Below are 22781 nucleotides of genomic sequence, written 5' to 3'. Positions count from 1 at the left end.
TATGTTTCCAATGTTCTGGTGGTATACTCAAATCAGCCAATGGAATAAATGAAGTGTATTCATTCGTACCTAGCCGCGGGAAATTTTATTTGAATTTTATTGGACACTTACAAAGGTCAAGTCAGGGTGAAAAGCTGGCTTATGCAGCTTACGCCGAAAAAAGATATGTCATGTACAATGCAAGAAAGAACTTGACACAAATCAAAATCGACTGTTTTGCAACTTTTTTTTCGGCCGTTTCTTAGTGGAATGTAACCTTTTTTAGTGCAATGGTTTACTATAGTCTTCACGTGTATCATATTTCAGGGATTCAGTAGTGAACACCTATTCATGCCCTACCATTATCTCCGCAAGATAACACCCGAATAATGGTAAAAAGTGTAAAACATGTCTTCCTGTCAACTATGATATTTTTTTAGAGAGTACAGCCCTACATGAAGCGATCATTTAGTGTATTGTAACCAAAAGCGTGTACATTTCAATAGATCACACACTTTGCTGCAAAACACTTGAATTTGTTAAGATTCTTTGTTTTGAAAAAATTGTTATTGTGTTAAGAGGATGGCGTTTCAACATTATGCGGTTTTTCTATCGCTCTGTTTGCAACGTAATCTTTTCAGTGCGTCTTCTTCCTTTGTTTTTTATCTTAGTAAATATTAGTACTTGAACAATCGATCCTGAATAAACAACCAATACTGTAGATAGACGTTTATTGTGTAGTTCCAATTAAACATACTGTCGGTACAATTGTTAAGAGACGAAGTTGCATAAAAACCTTTCGAACGGACTCGTGAACAGAAATGCATGTGCTGATTAACTACAGAGAATTGTCGAGAGGTTCAATCGGGTTAAACAACCAATTGCATGCATTGACTGTTTCAAGACAATGACCCCACGTTTAATCAGACTAATTTCAATTTTGTCTGTAAGTTTTGTATTTGTAAATATCTCTTAAAGACTGTTGGATGTTCACAAACATTTATTTCCTATATTAATCTTAATGCAGTCCTCCTATTGCAATATACGCAATCATTTGAAGCAAATTTTGCTGTTTCATCGCCATCATCGATTGCTACGGATTGCTCGAGAATTCCCATGCCCCATCGGCTCTGAGTTGTATCGTACTGGGCGATTCGGGAGGTCACCCTTTATACCCTTACACCACCCGAGTGCAGACAGCGGTCCGGGACCAGATGGTGAGGTACGCCCTCGAACATCACCAGCGCTTCGTGGTCAGCGGTGATAACTTCTACAAGAACGGCGTTCAGAGTTCTGACGACCCACGCTTTAATGTAATGCAACATTTTTTTACATCTCTGGGTGGTGTTTTTGCTGTATTGCAAAAAAGAGTTTTGAGAGCCTGTTTATATATTACAAAATAATGTTATTTTGTGTTAGTTTAAACAGACTATGGCTAAGCGCATACGTATGCTCAGCGTTTTAATGTTCACGTAATTAAATTTTGTTTTTATTGACTTGAGCGTTATATGAGTGATGCAATTTCAATTTGTTAATTTGTTATTTGTTTCTTTCAAAACCGAAATTTGGCAAAGCATATAAGGAACATGTTTTCTCTGGTGAACTTTACCGGAAAATACAATATCGCTTTATTGAATGTAGCAATAATGCATGCCAAACGCGTGTTTGCTTTCGCTGACTAGTACGCCCAGTAACTAGCGAAGATAATATTATAGATAACAGCACCATTTACTACAAGGACCCATTACAATTCTGTTATATAGATGCCCATTACTTTGATTTTTGTCGCAAATTGTGAAGCTTACAGCTTGGTCACTCTCAAACAGAACGATGTTTTGATTGAAATAATGACGCACTGTAGCAAAAAGAAGATACATTTTATTTAAAAGGCGATTTTGTTTACCTTACTTTTCTTTCTGCCACTAATTATGTTTGTATTGAGCATTTTTATAAACGAAACAGTATTTGCTACAAAAGTGGTACACAATGGCCATTATAAACGCTTTAAGCCACATTTTGCATTATTAAACATTTCGGACTCCGACAATAAAGCCATATTGCTTTACAATCAATACCATTTATAGGATATGCTAATTAGCACATTTCTAATGTCAGTATGCAGAGCATATTGGCACCAACTTTCAACATGTCCGAAACTGAACAAACATGTTTTTATTATAAACGCTACTATTTACAACCACAATCGACTATTATATTCATGCCGCCCTATCTAAAAAACAACAACAAAGTATTAGATAAGCACAGTGTTTTAGCCAATGCTGTATCATGAATCCAATTCAACATCCTTTCAGCATTTAATTATTATAGTCTCTATAACGCTCAAAATCAACGAAACTTTCGTAAAGTATTTCGTAAAATAAAGTTAACACCTTAACAATCAGTGTTCCTTAGAGCAAAAGCCAAAATTTCAACGCTAGATGTGGTATGATTACATAGATTTTTGTAGATACAACATGCTCGTTTTTATTTATTTGTGGCCACAATTAATTCCCGCGAATATATCTATTCATACGACACACAAACACCAGTTGAGTGTTTGTGTGTCGTATGAATAGATATGCAAAACAATAATAATCAAAGCGCTGAAGGCACTGAAGATGTTCGCTATTGCATAATTTAACACGCAATTCATTTTTGAAAATCAATCGCAAGTTTGAAATGAACACACGCCATTCAACTTTATAAAGTGTGTGTCATAGCGCACGGGTCGAGTTTTGTGTGCACTTTTTATCATACTTATTATTTCATAGAAATAAATAAGACAAAATAAAAACAACATGCTTTTTGGAAGTTCTGAAAGCATAGAAAGTATGATGAAAATGGTAATGATAACTTAATATAGAGAAAATTTGCAGTCACCATCATATTAAAGGAATATTTTTTTCTAATATCAAATGACTATCTCACCAAGAATATAAATTCATAATGAAAGTTCCGTGTACAAAACTTTTGATTTTTGACACCATATACAAATTCAAAATATACAATAATCTTCGTATCTTGTGTATGGAGGAATAAAAGTATATAAACATTGCTGTTTATGCTTTACTTGTTACCCGAGCAGTTCACACGGTGTCAACAACGCTGACATAAACATAGGTATAGAGCACTAATGCGCTTTTTGGCATAGCTGTTTCAGTTTTCATCTTAGTGACTTTTACATAACGCCAACAGACACGCATGAATATTTTCGAATATTTAATAAGCTGATTCGAGATACAACCTCTGAATTTTTGCTACATCACTGCGTACGTGCTCAATTCAAAGGATGTAGCACTGTTCAGTGTACAGAATTCCGAACTACTCTCTGTATGCTCAAACGACACAAATTGTGGCCCTGTTACACTTACGCGTTACAATCCATCTCGCAGAATTTCACTTTCGCCTCCAAGATGAGAAAACAATCATTAGCGAAATAGTAGTGTCACGATAAGAGAAAATCGTTTAATTATCATACCACAATGTTTGCCGTACTTGGTCAGCACGTCTGGAAATCATTCCTTAATGTGTTTATAGGCTGCCATTATTAACAAGTTTGCTATTTTCAATTCAATTTTGTATCAAAAAGCATTGTTCTTAAATGTGGCATTTTCAATTCGCAATGAGATTTGTAATGACCCTCGTCATGCGAAAATGGGTCTTATTCCATATGCGCCCATCATATAAATAGCCCACTCAGCTATCCCTCCTTCTGGTAAGGAGAAACATAACATATTGAGTGATTTTAAAGCGAACAGCATCGCCTATGGCCTGACTGCGCAAAAGCACATGTTGGGTTTAACAAACGCTTGCCGAAACGCATAAGACCCATTTTCGCATGACGGCGCTATTGACGTGTGATTTAAATGTGTCGAAAGAAAACTGCGTTTAAATAAAATATAAACATACGATATATTTCGATAGTGAAGAAAGATACTCATAACAAGGCATATGAGGACACATATGAAGTGCTCTCCCGTAGTATATTTTTATTTACTCACACTAATGTGTGGTTTGACAATGCTAACACACATTTCATGCGGTGAATATGCAGCTTACAAGTGAAAAACACAACACAATAGTTTAACTTTTGTTTAATTGTATTTAATTATTTAGAAAAGTAAATTGCTAACTTTATTTCAAAGTCAGCGTATACGCCAACTACATTTTTAAAAGACATTTATTGTTATAAATATATTTAATATAATATATTAAGTTGTTTTCGGTTTTAGCGATTAAAAAGCATTTTCGAGGTTGCCTATAGTAAGCCTGTAGTAATTGATGAACTCATATCCAACTGTCTATGTATTGAGAACTGTGAATATAAACAAGCTTAACCTTCTACTAACCTTCTACTATTGCATTCGTATTATTATTATACATTGTTTGTTATATTCGGGTTTAGCAATTATGAAACTTTTTTTTTGTCTATCGTATCGCTGAAGTTATTGTTGAACTTATGTTCAACGTTTTATACATTGAGGATATTAATAAGCGTCAACTTTTTCCCAAATCTCTCAATTTACGACCTGTACTACGTCATTTTGTTGTATGCGAGAGCGTAACCTATTGCGTTGTTATTACCCGTAAACTTTTCTTTGTTTATCGACAGGCGCATCTATTAATAGCCTCATATCATGAATGCCAAAACACCCGCGAAAAAGAACCACGTGACCAAATAGGATGCAAAACGCAAATACCATGCGACTACGACTTTTATTATGTAAGAACGCTCCGCAATTCCTTTGAAGCCGGAGCCTTGTGATTGCTATTACGTAAATAATTGACCTCTAACTGAAGTAAGCAAAGGAAACGCAGCACCTAATTGACCCATTCCTTCCATGTGCGAAGGCAGAATGAATTTTACTAATGTATGGTTTGCCTATTATAACATACATTATAATGCGGTAAATATGCGACTAACAAGTAAAAAACACTATAATTAAACTTTTGTTTTGAATAAAGTTATTTAGAAAACAAAATTCCAAACCTTATTTCAAAACAGCAAGACTACATTTTTTAGAGAATATTATTGTTATATTTAAATGTTTTTTCGGCGTAATCTGTATTAAGCCAGCTTTTCACCCTGACTTGACCTTTGTAAGTGTCCAATAATATTCAAATAAAATTTCCCGCGGCTAGGTACGAATGAATATACTTCATTTATTCCATTGGCTGATTTGAGTATAACACCAGAACATTGGAAATATATCCGCGGCTTTGTTACACTGTTTTACTGCATGAAACAATTTTATCTCTAATGAAAAGGCTCTATATTTAGAACAGTTTTACAATCAATTTTCGACATAAATACAGTTTGTGCGTTCACCTTTTATTTTCAGAGAATTACCAGCGCAAAAGCGTTTATACTAAAGGCTATATACTCATATTTAGTACTTACTTACTTGCATTGCATTTCAACCCGCGAGGTTTCGGGTCAATTCGCGGCCAGTGTGTGAAAGTCAGAGTTTATATACAGTTCATCACCGGAGTTCGCAGAAGGGATTGCGATCTTTTCATTGAAGGAAAAAATTGGAATCTATGCTATTTTTGTCTGATGGAGTAAATAGTTCGTTTAGTCGCTTTGTCGATAAATCAATATTTTAGGCACAGCTGTTGCCTTGGTCGTGTACAGTTGGCGTAAACAAGCCGTCGTTTCAGCAGCAGAATTGTTACCTAACTTTAATGCATTGCATTCCAATCCGCAAGGTATCAAGGTCAGTTTGCGGTCAGTTGCAGAAATCTTTATATAAACGCCGTCTCGTAAACTTTGTGCACTTGAAGTCTGTTTTGATCAGAAAGATATTAAATAAAGATATTCGGCGATATTATTGTGGTATGTCAATCATCGATTTTTAATATGTTTTCAACATTTGCATGATAAGGACCAATTTTGATAAAATTAATTAGAAATATTTCTCCATTTAGACCAGTTTATTAAGCATGAGCACAATAATTCACTATACTATAATTATGCAATTAAATAAGATTCGAGTATTGCCGGCTGACCTATATGCACTCGTTTATTTTCATGTTTCTTGTGTTTTTCTATTCCGTAAATATAGATATCTGAGTAATAATATCACAAAAAGCAAAATAAGCCACGAAATCTGGCGCAACACCCCGTAATTGATTTGCTTGTGATGTAGCTAAGAACTGCGCAGAAAAAAGGCATCCGCTACTTTTTATCTCATAGAGATAACTTTTGATCGTTCATAAACATCGACCACAATCAACGCCGTATATCTTTTTTAAAGATATTTCTTGTTAACATTTTCAGCGATAATGAAACATTTTTTTTATGTTGTCTATCTTATCCCTGTAATAATTGTTGAACTCGTGGTCAACGTATTATTAATTGAGACCTGTGAATATAAACAAGCGTAACCTTATACTATTGCGTTATTCTCACACGGACTCCCCTTTGTTTATCGCCAGCCTCAGATTTATGAATGAGCTGAGCGAAAATACTACGTCACGCACACGCAGCAGAAAGTGGACTATTTTAATCATTCATACACAATCTCCTCCGCGACACGAACAATACGATCATTGTTTATTGATTCTTTTCTATAAAATACCGTTCGAAAATATTGAATGTAACACGATATTAATATAATGTTTCCATTTGTGAATACACATAATTGGAGAACTCAAACCTCTTGCATAAATTATACAACTCTTTCTCGCGCGGATACGCATAGTAAGCGGGTATTGGGTTAATCATACCTAGGCCGTATCGACCTGAATTTCACACTAAGCACTTTGGACGGTCGCTTTAGCGACCATCTAAAAACGAGCATTTTTTATCTACAAACATCTATTTTACCAGACCACATCAGGCGTTAAAATTTCGGCAATTGCCGTAAGGAACACCGATTTTTAATTGGTTAAGTTTATTTTACGAACAATTGTACGAAATTTTCGCTGATTTTGAGTAGCAATGTTACTTTCAATACTTACCCGCTATCGGTAACTCCCACCTCCCAACCTCGCTCATCGTTTTATATTTTCATAATTAATTTGAAAAGCAAGATGAGTTGCGGTTCTTGATTTCCGGTAAGGTTACATTATACTATGTTTAACCTGATCTGTTTTCAGTAGGAGGTGGCCGAATTCCGGCACTTGAAGATTTCTGGAGTAGCTAACCCACCTTGAAAAGGTATAGCTAGGGATAGCAGGTATGTTTTTATGATATTAAAACATTATTCGCTTACAGATAAAACATTACAGCAACTTATATTTTGTTAAATTATCAAATGATTGGATTATAAACTGAAACATTTCGTATATTTAATGAATATTTTAAATCCTTGGACTTCGCCTGAAGCTGATGTGTGACATTCTGTTAGGTCCACGCGATAGCCAATAACTTAATATTAGTGTTAAAACACATACTAATTCCAGGTTGCGTATAAGTATGAATCCTTGACGTTAATTCGATCCCGTAAGTCGATGTTGATCGAACACTTTGGAGTAGAATGTTAAGCAAAGATATCCGATAGAGTACACGTGGAAAGAATAAAATGTGGTTGTTTTTTCATTGCGCTCACTTGCTCCAATTTTTCAGGGCCGATTCTTTCGAACAACTAATCATTTGCTTGCAGCAATGTAACTTTTAAGTGTTGTGGAAGCGCTTCTGCATTACCATAAAATTGATCTATATCAAACACATACTGCAGACATTCTGGTAAGAAACCATGCGAACAACTCATGATTGTTGCATAATGCCCAGGACATAATTCTGACAGAAAAGTGCTGTCTAGACCTTTAAATTTGGGGAAAACTAACACGTTTTACATACCAGTATTTATTAAAGAACATATTTTTGTGTTACATTTGTCAAAAACTCTGTCAGTATTAAAGAATGCTTTATGCTTTATGACACTTTTACTCTGCAAGTCATCTTGAAGCTCTTTATCAACATTGAAGAATCTTTCAAGTCCTTTCAATATAAATCGAAGTCATGTTTTGGACTAACACCATACAGTATGTAATTATGTTATGCACAAAGCAATAATTCCAAACATTCTATAGAACGAAATTTGGCCCGTGTATCCATTGCACTTCCTCTAAATTTTCTATCATAAACTTGTATTTAATTTCTTTCAATACTTATAAATTTAAGCTTAACAAATGAAAAAAACATACCCCCTCTTCTTCGAAGGGGGCATAATAACTAAGAGATACAACTCTGTATATATAGAAGACACATATTGTCCTTAACCACAGATGTTCCATTTTCTCTTAAAGTCGTCTATTATTATATTAAATTCATTTGAATACCTTCCATACTTGCAGGTACAAAAAAAAATCCCATTTTTGTAAAAAAAAAATCAATAATCGGGTTTCAAGAATCTATTACATTGTTACATAATTCAACACCAAATGTGAGTTACTTATCATAATTATTAAGCAGATCTGCAAACAAAATAAATGGCAAATTTAAATGTCATGCCTAATTGTTAAGTAATTCAGCCCTAATATCTCCAACATTAGTTTAACATGTTTCTACATTTCATATATGTCACACACTGTGATTGAGATAATTATTTCAATCCTTGTTAACAGAAGTTAACCCAAAACATCATTATAACCAAGACAGACACAAACAAAGACATATTTTACTCTCCAGGAGGGGACCCAGGAGAGGCTGCCTGTGCAGGACTTTGTGACCTTGATCTATTGACACTTGGCGACCTTGAACCTGGACTTCCTGACCTGGCTGAGCCAGCTGGACTACCTGATCCTGACCTAGAGGCAGACCTTGACTTGCTGCCAGATTTTGACCTTGACCTTGACCGTGACGCTGACCTTGATCTAGCCGATCCTGAACGCGACCTGCTCCGAGACCTTGACCTACTTCCACTTGCTGACCTACTTCTTGATCTGCTGGCTGACCCTGACCTACTTCCACTCTGCGACCTCGACCTTGACCTGTGGACTGATCCACCATCACTGTCACTATCAGAAGACAATATCCTGCGTCTTTTGCCAACATTTCCACCGTCATCACTGCCACTATCACTGAAGTAAGAAAAACTGGTTGAGAACACCTGAGAGGTCTCAACTCTAATGAGTGGATTAAATCATTAGATTTGCAGACTATTTTACATGACAAAATCAAAACATGTGGTTGTGTGAACATGAATCAAAGACTTACCCTCCCACATCAATCTTCAGTTTCTCATCCTCCGATTCCGAGCCTTCACTGGACGAGATCATCGCCTTGGAAACAATCTTACGACGTTGCTTGGCAGTAAGACCATCTTCATCTTCTGTACCCTTCTTCTTATTCTTTTTATCTTTGGGTTCCTTTCTCTTCCTTTTCTTTTCACCTTTCTCTCCTTTTTCTCTACAATTATTAAGTTTAATAATGGAATGTATTATTATCAGAACTATATTGAAAATTAACAAAAGAAAACAACTCAATTTAAGTTATCATGCAATAATTTTTTGTAATTTATCTAATTAAGTTATCATCTAACTTTCGTTTCCTTGACTTCTTGGGTTCCCCATCATCACTGGCCCCTGTGTCCGAGTCACTATCACCCTTGTCCTTCTTGCCACGAGATTTTTTCTTCTTCGGTCTTTCATCCTCGCTACCTTCTGAGAGAATTTCCCCGTCATCACGCCGTTTCTGTAAGTAACAAGCGCAAAATGTACAGGCTAAAAACGAACAATAAGTATTTATCCTGCCTCTGTAGCAAACATTGACCTAATAAAGCAGGGTCCAATAAATTTTCCTATCTCCAGTCAACAGGAAGTAGTGTATTCCTACCTTTCCAATACACTCCTCAAGGGTGTAGTATTTTACCAATATCGGCTGCTATCGTAATTGTAGACCAATTATCACATTTTGGATTCTTTTTTTAATTTCTTCTTATATTTTCAATAGGAAGGTATTAAAAGGAACAGTTTAAAGTGGAATTATTTTTAACGCGACACAATTGGTAGTTATTCGGTTGTCATGAATGCTGTGTACATGTAGGAGGCTTGACAAGAATAATTTTATTGTTATGTCAATTTATAATTAGTCTTTTATAAAATTTGTCAATGGCATTAAGCTGTATAAATCGAATAACTGGTTGGTAAAGCTCCCCCTAATTTTTTTTTTCTTACCTCACTCGATTGACTTTATCCATCTGGGCACCAACTATGTATTTTCTATATAATAGCAAACAAAACTCTGAAGCGCCAAATACCACTCACCGCGGCATGTTGTACAATATAAAAAGTTGTAAAAAGAAACAAGTGCACAGAACCACATTACGCTTTTTCATAAAAAAACATTTTTTTTATCTTTAATGTATTCACGTTCATTTATCAATATTCATTGTTTGTTTAAATGTATTTGTAAATTTAAAACAAGAGGGCCTGAAAGGTCCAAAGTCGCTCACCTGAGATATCAAGATAGTATTGGGACAAATCTTCTGACCAAGTTTTATGAAGATCAGAAAATAAACCTCTAGAGTGTTAACAAGGTTTTACTATAGCCATATAAGAAAAATGCCCCGCCCCCTGGCAGCCATGTTTTTCAACCAACTGGCATCATTTTTTTAACACTTCCAAGATATTATCTGGATGAATCTTCTGACCAAGTTCATTAAAATCGGACAGTAAATGTGGCCTCTAGAGTGTTAACAAGATTTTACTATAGCCATATAAGGAAAAATTCCCCGCCCCTTGGAAGCCATGTTTTTCAAGCAAACATTAATTATTTTCGAACTCATCCAAGATATCATTGAGACCAATATTCTGACCAAATTTCATGAAGATTGGACAATAAATGTGGCCTCTAGAGTGTTAACAAGGTTTTACTAAAGCCATATATAGCCATATAAGGAAAAATGCCCCGCCCCTGGTGGCCATGTTTTTAAAGCAGCAAAAACCATTTTCGAACTCATCCAAGATATCATAGGGACAAATCTTCAGACCAAGATTCATGATGATCGGAAATTAAATGTGACCTCTAGAGTGTTAACAAGGTCATACATTTCAATATTATTTAAAATAAAAGTTAAGAAGAACATGTGTCAAAAATGCGAAATAAGCCAGATATTTAATTCTGAAATCGAAAATGTCTGTACAGTCGAATTTGCCAGAATGTATATCATGCATGTACGATGTGAATCTTAATTCATACGACACAGGAACACTAACTCCTAGCCTAATACATGGTTCATACAGATTTTCTCTAATGAAATTCAAGCACTTTTTAAGCACTTTTCAAGGGAAAAAATCCAAATTCAAGCACTTTTTTAGTCAGACGTACTGAAAACTGTATATTATTCTGTGCCCAATACTGACAACATTTTCACTAACTTGGTCTCTTCTTGCTTAACATTCTATGTGACTCACAACAGGCATTGAAGAATTTTTCCAGAGCCACTCGCCCTGGGCGAGTAGGCCTGACAATCCACTCACCCTTCACTTTAATCTACTCGCCCTGCATTAACCAGCGTTCTAGATAAGCTGCGTATCAGCGTAATATACGCATTAGAAATATCAAGATACGCTCAATTTATCATTTCCGTCGTACATTTAAGCACACCAATCTGGACTTACGCAAATGATGTAAATTCTCTGCGTACAACGTAAACAAAAAATATAAACAGCTGATTGTTTTTCGTCAAAATATGAGACTGGTTATCGTAAAAATTAGAGCTAATTTGTGCGCTGGATTGTAGAAATAGTTAGCCAGTCGGTATGTATACCCTGTATCATGTAGACGCATGGTAAATTTAGTACTGATTTTTTTAACAGACAGTCAAGCCCTTATGTGTTTATTAAATTACATGAAGAGGTCAGCATTGCTGCTTCGAAGCCAAAACTAATTACTTCTCAAAGTAAAACTGATTCTTTTTATACAGCAAAAGTTGTATCAAGTTAAAACATTGTACTGTCAATACTGTATGATTTCATTTCCCCTGTTTTCAAATAAAAAAGGATACACTTAAACGCTAATAAAACAACTGTTGAAAGTTGGCAAAAAAGTTTTCCGTGGCTCACGGTGGTGGACGATAAGGACGAAGTTCGTCTTAAATGTAAAATCTGCCAACAAGACAAGGCTGATAATGTTTGGAGTACACATAGTTAATGGTTTATTGTGTTTAACATGATTGAAGTAGTGTGTCTGTACCCTGTATTCGATTAGCAACTTACCCTTCAAGCAAGGCAAAATTTGACCATTTACATATGTACCCCCATGCTTTGAAAAGTGGGGGTATTTAACTAATTAACTACATTATCTGATGGATTTAATTTTCTTTCCTTATATTTTCTGCAATTTTTTCCTTTTCTCAAAAAACTTCTGATGCTCGTTTTGATGACTTTTCTTTCTGTTCCCTGTCTCCACCACCTTGCAGATATTTTAAATGCTGAGTTTTAATACTTCAGACAAACTTTTACTATTGATTGACAAATGGTTACAATATGGTAAATTTTGGCTAAGGCTTCTGATCACAAATTATTCTGTTTATTAATAATTATTGTTTCTGTTTATTTTAATTAAATATAAGAAGTATTATAATTAACCAGTTATGTATTTTTTTATTGATATTTACATTATCAAAGCGCTGAAGGCTCTGAAGATGTTAGCTATTGCATAATTTAACACGCAATTCATTTTTGAAAATTAATCGCAAGTTTGAAATGAACACACGCCATTCAACTTTATAAAGTGTGTTTCATAGCGCACGGGTCGAGTTTTGTGTGCACTTTTTATCATCCTTTTTATTTCATAAAAGAAAAAAATAACTTAGACAAAATAAAAACAACATGCTTTTTGGACGTTCTGAAAGCATAGAAAGTATGATGAAAATGGTAATGAGAACTTAATATAAAGAAAATTTGCAGTCACCATCATATTAAAGGAATATTTTTTCTAATATCAAATAACTATCTCACCAAGAATATAACTTCATAATGAAAGTTCCGTGTACAAAACTTTTGATTTTTGACACCATATACAAATTCAAAATATACGATAATCTTCGTATCTTGTATATGGAGGAATAAAAGTATATAAACATTGCTGTTAATGCTTTACTTGTTACCCGAGCAGTTCACACAGTGTCAACAACACTGACATAAACATAGGTATAGAGCACTAATGCGCTTTCAGGCGTAGCTGTTTTACTCAGTTTGCATCTTAGTGACCTTTACATAACGCCAACATACACGCATGAATATTTTAAAATATTTAAAAAGCTGATTCGAGATACAACCTCTGAATTTTTGCTACATCACTGCGTTTGTGCTCAATTCAAAGGATGTAGCACTGTTCAGTGTAATGAATTCCGGACTACTCTCTGTATGCTCAAACGACACAAATTGTGGCCCTGTTACAATTACGCGTTACAATCCATCTCGCAGAAATTCACTTCCTCCTCCAAGATGAGAACACAATCATTAGTGAAATAGTATAGTGTCACGATAAGAGAAAATCGTTTAATTAACATACCAAAATGTTTGCCGTACTTGGTCAGCACGTCTGGAAATCATTCCTTAATGTATGGATAGGCTGCCAGTATTTACAAGTTTGCTATTTTGAATTCAGTTTTGAATCAAAACGCATTGTTCTTAAATGTGGCATTTTTAATTCGCAATTAGATTTGTAATGACCCTCGTCATGCGAAAATGGGTCTTATTCCATATGCGCCCATCATATAAATAGCCCACTCAGCCATCTCTCCTTCTGGTAAAGAGAAACATAACATATTGAGTGATTTTATAGCGAACAGCATCGCCTATGGCCTGACTGCGCAAAAGCACATGTTGGGTTTAACAAACGCTTGCCGAAACGCATAAGACCCATTTTCCCATGACGGCGCTATTGACGTGTGATTTAAATGTGTCGAAAGAAAACTAAGTTTAAATCAAATATCAACATACGATATATTTCGATAGTGAAGAAAGATACTCATAACAAGGCATATGAGGACATATATGAAGTGCTCTCCCGTAGTATATTTTTTATCTACTCACAGTAATGTGTGGTTTGACAATGCTAACACACATTTCATGCGGTGAATATGCAACGTACAAGTGAAAAACACAACACAATAGTTTAACTTTATTTTAATTGTATTTATTTATTTAGAAAAGTAAATTGCAAACTTTATTTCAAAGTCAGCGTATACGCCGACTACATTTTTAAAAGATATTTATTGTTATAAATATATTTCATATAATATATTTAGTTGTTATCGGTTTTAGCGATTATAAAGCATTTCCGAGGTTGCCTATAGTAAGCCTGTAGTAATTGATGAACTCATAATCAACTGTCTATGTATAGAGAACTGTGAATATAAACAAAGCTAAACCTTCTACTAACCTACTACTATTGCGTTGCTAGATCGCCGCTATCTGTTGAGAACCAAAGAACATTTTCCAGAAATACCCGCTGTAGTAGCATGAACGAGGTTACGAAACAGGTCATTCGTATTATTATTATAAATTGTTTGTTATAGCGATTATGAAACATTTTTTTTGTTTTTGTCTTTTGTATCGCTGAAGTTATTGTTGAACTTATGTTCAACGTTTTATAAATTGAGAATATAAATAAGCGTTAACTTTTTCCTGAATCTATTAATAGCCTCAATTTACGACCTGTACTACGTCATTGAGGTGTATGTGAGAGCGTAACCTATTGCGTTGTTATCGCCCGTGGACTTTCCTTTGTTTATGGACAGGCGCATCTATCAATAGCCTCATATTATGAATGGACTGAGCAAAAATACTACGTCATGAAGACGCTGCAGAAAGTGGACTATTTTATTCATTCATAAACAATCTCCTCCGCGACACGTACAATTAGATCATTGTTTATTGATTCTTTTCTATAAAAGCACCGTTCGAAACTGTTGCATTGAACACGATATTAATATCATGTTTCCATTTGTGAATGAATATAATTGGAGAACTTAAACCTCTTGCATAAATTATACAACTCTTTCTCGCGCGGATACACATAGTAAGCGGGTATTGGGCTCCTAGTAGCTAAGCTGTATATACCTGAATTTTTTACTAACCAAATTAGATGGTCGCTAGGCAACCATCTAAAAATGAAATCTTATTCTTCACAGAATGACCAATATATTTTACTTTTTTTTTCACTTTTAATCGACTAACTAAGAGCACTGACACCTACGAAAAGAGCGCAGCCGATTTCGAAAATTATTTTTACTGTGCCCGTAACGTCATTTTTCATTGTCAAAACGAAAGTGCAGTTTCTTTGTGTACTAAACCTATTTTTTGTTTGTTCGAAAAATTGTTTGCAATTTGGTTCGATGTGGCAGGAGTTCTGGAACTGAATTTTTATTTCTAAACTTGAAAAACAGCACTCGCCCGGTCGGTCGAATATTTAACAAACTTTTCTCGCTCGACCGTCAACTTCACTCGCATATGCGAGCGGTCGAGTGGATTCTTCAATGCCTGCACAACAGTCTGCACTTCCCTGCTACAGTAACAACTGTTTATTCAAAAGTAAGATATTTCCTTATGATAAAGTAATTGACCAAAGGCATTACAAATACCAAAACAAAACTTGTGATTTGTATTGAATATATATTCTAAATGTTCACTCTTCTGGTGGCTTTTCAACGCCGATTCCCTCAAACTAGCGATTTCTATATCTGTTCTGCATACTTTACCAGATGCTTTGACTTTAGAATGGGCGTTGTCAACAACCCAAGGGTACTTCAAAAGCCACCCTTTCTGAAAAATGCACTTATTCATTGGCATATTTCAACTTGTCAGCACCGAAATGGCATAATGCGTAAACAAAAACTGAATTAGACAAATTGGCGGCAGATTAGTAGTAGTTGCCTTCCTTACATTCTAAAACCCGTACCGACCCATAGAGATCCAGTACTTGCAGAATGAACAGATTGGATCCTTCATAAATCATGGACTAGAGTGTTAACAAGATTTTACTATAGCCATATAAGGAAAATGCCCCGCCCCTTGGAAGTCATGTTTTTCAAGCAAACATAATTATTTTCAAACTCATCCAAGATATCATTGAGACCAATCTTCTGACCAAATTTCATGAAGATTGGGCAATAAATCTGGCCTCTAGAGTGTTAACAAGGTTTTACTCAAGCCATATATAGCCATATAAGGAAAAATGCCCCACCCCTGGTGGCCATGTTTTTAAAGCAACAAAAACTATTTTGGAACTCATCCAAGATATCATTGGGACAAATCTTCAGAAAAATGCCCCGCCCCTTGTGACCATGTTTTTAAAGCAACCAAAACCATTTTCGAACTTATCCAATATATCTTTGGGAAAAATCTTCTGACCAAGTTTCATGATGATCAGAAAATAAATGTGACCTCTAGAGTGTTAACAAGGTCATACATTTCAATATAATTTAAAATAAAATTTGAGAAGAACATGTGTCGAAAAATGCAAAATAAGCCAGATATTTAATTCTGAAATCAAAAATGTCTGTAAAGTCGTATATGCCAGAATGTATATCATGCATGTACGATGTCAATCTTAATTTAGTTGAATGGTTGTTTTTAAATTTCTACAGCGATGTCTTTTCATACGACACAAAAACACTTACTACGATCCTAATAAAAAGACGAATTCTTCGCTTATTGTAGGAAAATATGCACGAAATATCTTCGTCACCATCGGCTCAGGGCTCTAATTCGTCTTTGCTGCATTTTATGAAATTCATCTTCAATGTCTTGCCTATTTTGTGTTATTGTAACATGTATTTATCAATATATTACAATTTAACACATATAAAAATCATATAGTCTCGCTTTAATCGTTTGACAAAAGAATGCCATATTGTACAGAATCATCAAACAATAAAAAACATATTCGAAAGTTTGCTATCTTCCAGAATGTAAAACTATCATTTATAATTAATTCCACTTAAATTAATCTTCTTGTGCTTAAAAAAAAATATTTTAAAAAGGGAGACAACTCTGTCAATTCAACATAATTTTTCAAAAGCCATTTTGCAGTTACTTCCCTTGACATGCTAAACTAGAGTGTTCACAAGCTGCTTTACTATATAAATATAAGGAAAATGACCCCCCCCCCCCCCCCCAACCAAGCGGCCATGCTTTTTTACCGATCCAAACCATTTTTGAACTCAACCGTCATATCCAGAAAAAACATGTTCTGACCAAATTTCATGAACATTGGACCAAAAATGTGACTTCTAGAGGGTTCACATGTTTTTACTATATATATAGAGAGAGAAAACTGCCCCGCCACCTGGCGGCCATGTTTTTTCACCAATCTTGACCATTTTCGAACTCGTCCGAGATATCAATGAAACCAGTGTTTTGACCAAGTTTCATGATGATTGGGCAAAAAATGGGACTTCTAAAGTGTTCACAAGGTTTCTCTATAGCCATATTAGGAATACTGCCCCGCCCCCTGGCGGCAATGTTTTTCAACGGACTGGAACCATTTTTGAACTCAACCAACATATCATTAAGACAAACATTTTGACAAAGTTACATGAAGATTGGGCATCAAATGTGACTTCTACAGTGTTCACAAGGTTTTTCTTTTTTTTTGACCTAGTGACCTAGTTTTTGACCCAGCATGACCCAGTTTCTAACTCAGTCGAGGTATCAATGGGACAAATATTCTGACCAAGTTTCATGAAAATCAGACAATAAATGTGGCCTCTCGAGTGTTCACAAGGCAAAATGTTGACGACGCACGACGGACGACGCACAAAAGGCGATCACAAAAGCTCACCATGAGCACGTTGTGCTCAGGTGAGCTAAAAATCATGTAAAATCTTCATATTTTATATATTCCATTTAAATTTGAAAATTTAAGATTGTTACCTATAGTTGCTTTCAAAACTCATAAATACACATAATGAACAAGAGCACTGCCTTGCGGGTGCAGACTGCTCATCTATTTTTCTTTTTAAAGGTGAAGGGACCTATCTCAATTTCAATCACAAAGGAGGGAGGGGTGGAGTGGAGAGGGTGTATATTGTGCGGACGTGGGTGGGATGGTTGGACGGTATTTCAAAAATAAAATAATAAAAATAAATATTTGTGTTTTTTAACCATGTTTGAAAAAACCAACAGATGTGTTTGTCAGAAACACAATGCCCCATATTTCACCGCTTTGAAATTATTATTTTATTATTATTTTTTACCTTTGACCTTGAAGGATGACCATGACCATGAACTTCCACCACTCAAAATGTGAAGCTTTTTGAGGAGGCCGCTTTGAAATATTATTTTTTTGATCTTTGACCTTGGAGGATGACCTTGACCTTGAAGGATGACCTTGACATTGAACTTCAAGTTGCTATCTTCAATATTGAAAAAGTTATGGTCAATATTAAAGTTTTCCGACTGACAGACACCATAAATTTGACATTTGACCTTGAAGGATGACCTTGACCTTAAAATTTCACCACTCAAAATGTGCAGCTCCATGAGATACACATGCATGCCAAATATCAAGTTGCTATCTTAAAAAGTGAAAAGGTTATGGCCAATGTTAAAGTTTTTTTCGGACAGACAGACTGACATACTGACGGACAGTTCAACTGCTTTATGCCACCTTACCGGGGGCATAAAAAACAATTTTGGGGTGGGTGGGGGTATAGTGTGAGGGTGTGTTGTTCATTTATGAGATGATCTTTTATTTTTTTTAAATAATGAGGTTGAGGGCGGAATTCGGGGGGGGGGGGGGGGGAGTCAAGGTCATTCAAAGGTCAAGGTAAAATTCAACTTGCCAGGTACAGTACCCTCATGATAGCATGAAAGTATTTAAAGTTTAAAAGCAATAGCCTTGATACTTTAGAAGTAAAGTGGATCTAAACACAAAATGTAACCATATATTTAAAGTTACTAAGTCAAAAAAGGGCCATAATTCCATAAAAATGACAACCAGAGTAATGCAACTTGTCCTTAACTGTCACCTTATGATAGTTTGCTAGTGTTCCAAGTATGAAAGCAATATCTATGATACTTTAGGGGTAAAAAGGGCCAAAACACAAAACTTAACCAAATTTTCAAGTATAAAGGGCCCATAATTCCGTCAAAATGCCAGTCAGAGTTACATAACTTATCCTGCACAGTTCCCTTACGATAGTTAGTAAGTGTTGCAAGTATGAAAGAAATAGCTTTGATACTTTAGGAAAAAAGTGGACCTAAACACAAAACTTAACCAAATTTTTAATTTTCTAAGTATAAAAAGGGCACATAATTCTGTCAAAATGCCAGTCAGAGTTACATAACTTTGCCTGCACAGTCCCCTTACGATAGTTAGTAAGTGTTGCAAGTATGAAAGAAATAGCTTTGATACTTAAGGAATAAAATGAACCTAAACACAAAACTTAACCAAAATTTTTTAATTTTCAAAGTATAAAAAGGACACATAATTCTGTCAAAATGCAAGCCAGAGTTATCTAACTTTGCCTGCCCAGTCCCCTTATGATAGTAAGTAAGTGTACCAAGTTTGAATGCAATAGCATTGATATTTTATGAGAAAAGTGTACCTAAACGCAAAACTAAACGGGACGCCGACGCCAAGGTGATGACAATAGCTCATATTTTTTTCAAAAAATAGATGAGCTAACAAGAGATGTGTTTGTCAGAAACACAATGCTCCCTACTGTGCCGCTTTGAAATATTCTTTTTATTTTTTTTATTTTCTTGACCTTTGACCTTGAAGGATGACCTTGACCTATCACCATTCAAAATGTGCAGCTCCATAAGATACACATTAATGCCAAATATCAAGTTGCTATCTTCAATATTGCAAAAGTAATGGCCAATGTTAAATTTTTCGGACTGACGCACAGACTGACAGACAGACAGACTGACTGACGGAAAGTTCAACTGCTATATGCCAACCTACAGGGGTCATAAAAACAACTTTATTTGATATCCTTATTATAATATATATTTTGAAATTACATTAAAACAAATTATTTACTAAACTACATAATAATTACTGGAGTTTTATATAGTAATCTTAAAATCTGCTAGAAAGTGCCCCAAAAAAGAATGCAGTAATGTAGTACATAACTTTTTTTCCAAAAAAATCACAATTGAATATATCAACTTTGTCCATAGAGAACAGTTGCAAGTGTTGACAGTTTGGTTTCAAAAGTTAACCAATTGAAAAAGAGTATTAAGAAACAAAATAATTATATGTAATAGTTATAACCATGTAAATTTGGAACAACTCCTTGAACTGCAGTTGTCTCACCTTTGAACTCTTGGAGGACTTGCGCTCCTCTGGCTCTGGTTCCAGCACAATATTCTTGGCCTTTTCCACGTAGATCTGCCTCTTCTCCATCATCATCCTCTCCTTCTCCTCCTTCTGGCGCCGTCGCACCGCCTCCTGCTCGCTGTGCTTCTGGCGCAGTGCCTCACGCTCTTCCTCCCGGTGCTTGCGCAACTCCTGCTCCTCCTCATCAATCTTGCGAGCCCGCGCCACGTGGTACTGAGCCTGGCTCAGCAGGTCAGAGCATTGTCTGGCAAGAAGCAAGCATGTTAGCAGATTTGCACTCTTTCAAGACTAAAGGGCTGTTTTTGGCCTGAATTGATACCTAAAGCCACTTTGTAATACTACACTTATCTGAGATGAGCTTTATTTTTTTACTTTGAAGAATTTAACCCCTGGGTGGGGCACATTTTGCAAACATTCTGAAAGCTAAAAGTGTCACATATTCAGACCCACTATCTGCCAACACTTCACAGACCAAAATGAAATTTATCAGTCTATTAAAATTTCATGTATATATTCACATTAACTAAAAAGCATTATGGCAATAATTTAAAGCAATGGTAATTTTAATTGTGTTGATAATCTCATTTAAAATAAAATAGACTTATTAATTTCTGAATAGAAATTAATATTTTTGCTGAAATAAAGAATTGTTTACTAGTTTCTATATATACAATAACAGAATAATTTGAATGTTTTTATTATGTAATGTTAAGTAAGGATTTCCTCTGACAAGATAGTAAGAACACTCCATCAGCGTAAAAACAATAACCTTAATTCATCAATTAAGTTGATAGTTGATATGAAACTTGTTCCTAAAATTTGCAAAGAAAAAGTCACTTGTAGCTCATAAGAGGCAAAATGGGAAGTCACTCCTCCCTAAATTTTGGGCTAGGATGAACCAGTCGTATTTTCATTTCATTAAATTAGATACTTGCAAATACATGCACACATACTTGAGATAAAGCAAGAACTACAACCAAGTAAGTCCGACCTTCAAGAATGACATGTCATAGATGAGTGACCATACCTGGCTTCTGTTGCAGCCTGGGCCAGATCGAACTTCATCCTGTCACCATGGTGACTAAGGTAGGAGAAATATCTGCAAGAGAAGAAATACAAGTGCGCATAGTCACTGAAGTAAAATAAATTGTGCAAACCAGAAGCAATTTAGGTAAGACTGTTCTAAGACTTGCTTTGAAATAGAGATATCATAATCATTCTTTATTAACCCTTTGCATGCTGGGAAATTTGTCATCTGCTTAAATTTCTAAAATTAGCATTTTCTTCGATTTTTTTCAAAGAATACTATCAGAATAGTAAACAGTTTGGATCCTGATGAGACGCCACGTTCTGTGGCGTCTCATCTGGATCCAAACTGTTTGCACAGGCCTTTAAAATTCGGTTCCCGCACTGAAAGGGTTAAGAACAATAATACAATGGCATAATCACATTTGCAGCTGTGTATTGAAACTGTAATGGCTTTCATGGATCTAAGGTAATTTATCTTAAAGTAATTGGGAGTTAACAAAGGACTATTGAGCTATCTATTGTTAGCCCAAGGTTTCCAATGCGCCGTACCTGTGTGCCAGCTCCAAGTCCCTGACAGCTGACAGAACAGTTTTCAGGTTACTCTTCTCATCCTTGAGAATTGAGGTGGCTAATTTCTGCTGGACCAACGCAATGTTGTACAGGAGAACAGTGTCATTGGGCGAAACATGACGTGCCTGTAAAATAAAATTACACACTGCCAGGAACGGAAATATAGAAGAAAAAAGCGTTGAACCCAGCTTTATTAAAACAATTTTTTTATTTAACTAGCGTTCTGTGTGATCTTAATATTGAAACATATACTTTTAGCTGGCGTTAACAACAAATATTTTCCTGAAAACATTTTTCTCACGGGAATGTAAAACAAGCCCCGAGCCCTTTGCTTGTCAGAGACAGGAAATGTAAAACAAGAGAGCCTGAAAGGCCCAAAGTCGCTCACCTGAGATAACAAGATATTATTGGAACAAATCTTCTGACCAAGTTTCATGAAGATCAGAAAATAAATGTGGCCTCTAGAGTGTTAACAAGTTTTACTATAGCCATATAAGGAAAAATGCCCCGCCCCCTGGCAGCCATGTTTTTCAACCAACTGGCATCATTTTTGAACTCGTCCAAGATATTATCGAGATGAAACTTCTGACCAAGTTTCATGAAGATCGGACAGTAAATGAAAACATAATTATTTTCGAACTCATCCAAGATATCATCGACACCAATCTTCTGACCAAATTTCATGAAGATTGGAAATAAATGTGGTCTCTAGAGTGTTAACAAGGTTTTAATATAGCCATATATAGCCATATAAGCAAAACTGCCCCGCCCCTGGTGGCCATGTTTTCAAAGCAACCAAAACCTTTTTCGAACTCATTCAATATATCATTGGGACAAATCTTCTGACCAAGTTTCATGATGATCGGAAAATAAATGTGACCTCTAGAGTGTTAACAAGGTTTTACTATAGCCATATAAGGAAATTGCCCCGCCCCCTGGCATTCATGTTTTTCAA

General features: G+C 35.4%; 2 protein-coding genes across 2 annotated transcripts in view; one reads left to right on the top strand and one right to left on the bottom strand.

Moving 5' to 3' along the window:
- Nucleotides 1–22781, top strand: part of LOC127841555 (nose resistant to fluoxetine protein 6-like) — a 370059-nt gene that overhangs the window by 250003 nt on the left and 97275 nt on the right. The gene's annotated exons all lie outside the window — the stretch shown is intronic.
- The window catches only part of LOC127841526 (RNA polymerase-associated protein CTR9 homolog), a 73344-nt gene continuing 58885 nt past the window's right edge, over nucleotides 8323–22781 (bottom strand). The window contains exons 18-23 of the mRNA XM_052370401.1: nucleotides 21806–21951; nucleotides 21255–21326; nucleotides 20204–20471; nucleotides 9468–9619; nucleotides 9143–9334; nucleotides 8323–9006 (exon numbers count right to left, since the gene is read on the bottom strand). Of these exons, the coding sequence (XP_052226361.1) occupies nucleotides 8604–9006; nucleotides 9143–9334; nucleotides 9468–9619; nucleotides 20204–20471; nucleotides 21255–21326; nucleotides 21806–21951 (1233 nt within the window). The 3' untranslated portion in view covers nucleotides 8323–8603. The remainder of the gene's footprint in view (nucleotides 9007–9142; nucleotides 9335–9467; nucleotides 9620–20203; nucleotides 20472–21254; nucleotides 21327–21805; nucleotides 21952–22781) is intronic.

Source organism: Dreissena polymorpha, chromosome 1, assembly GCF_020536995.1.
Source record: "Dreissena polymorpha isolate Duluth1 chromosome 1, UMN_Dpol_1.0, whole genome shotgun sequence".
Classification (NCBI taxonomy): Eukaryota; Metazoa; Mollusca; class Bivalvia; order Myida; family Dreissenidae; genus Dreissena; species Dreissena polymorpha.
Note: the sequence above shows the minus strand (reverse complement) of the source record. Positions and strands in the feature narration are given on the sequence as shown.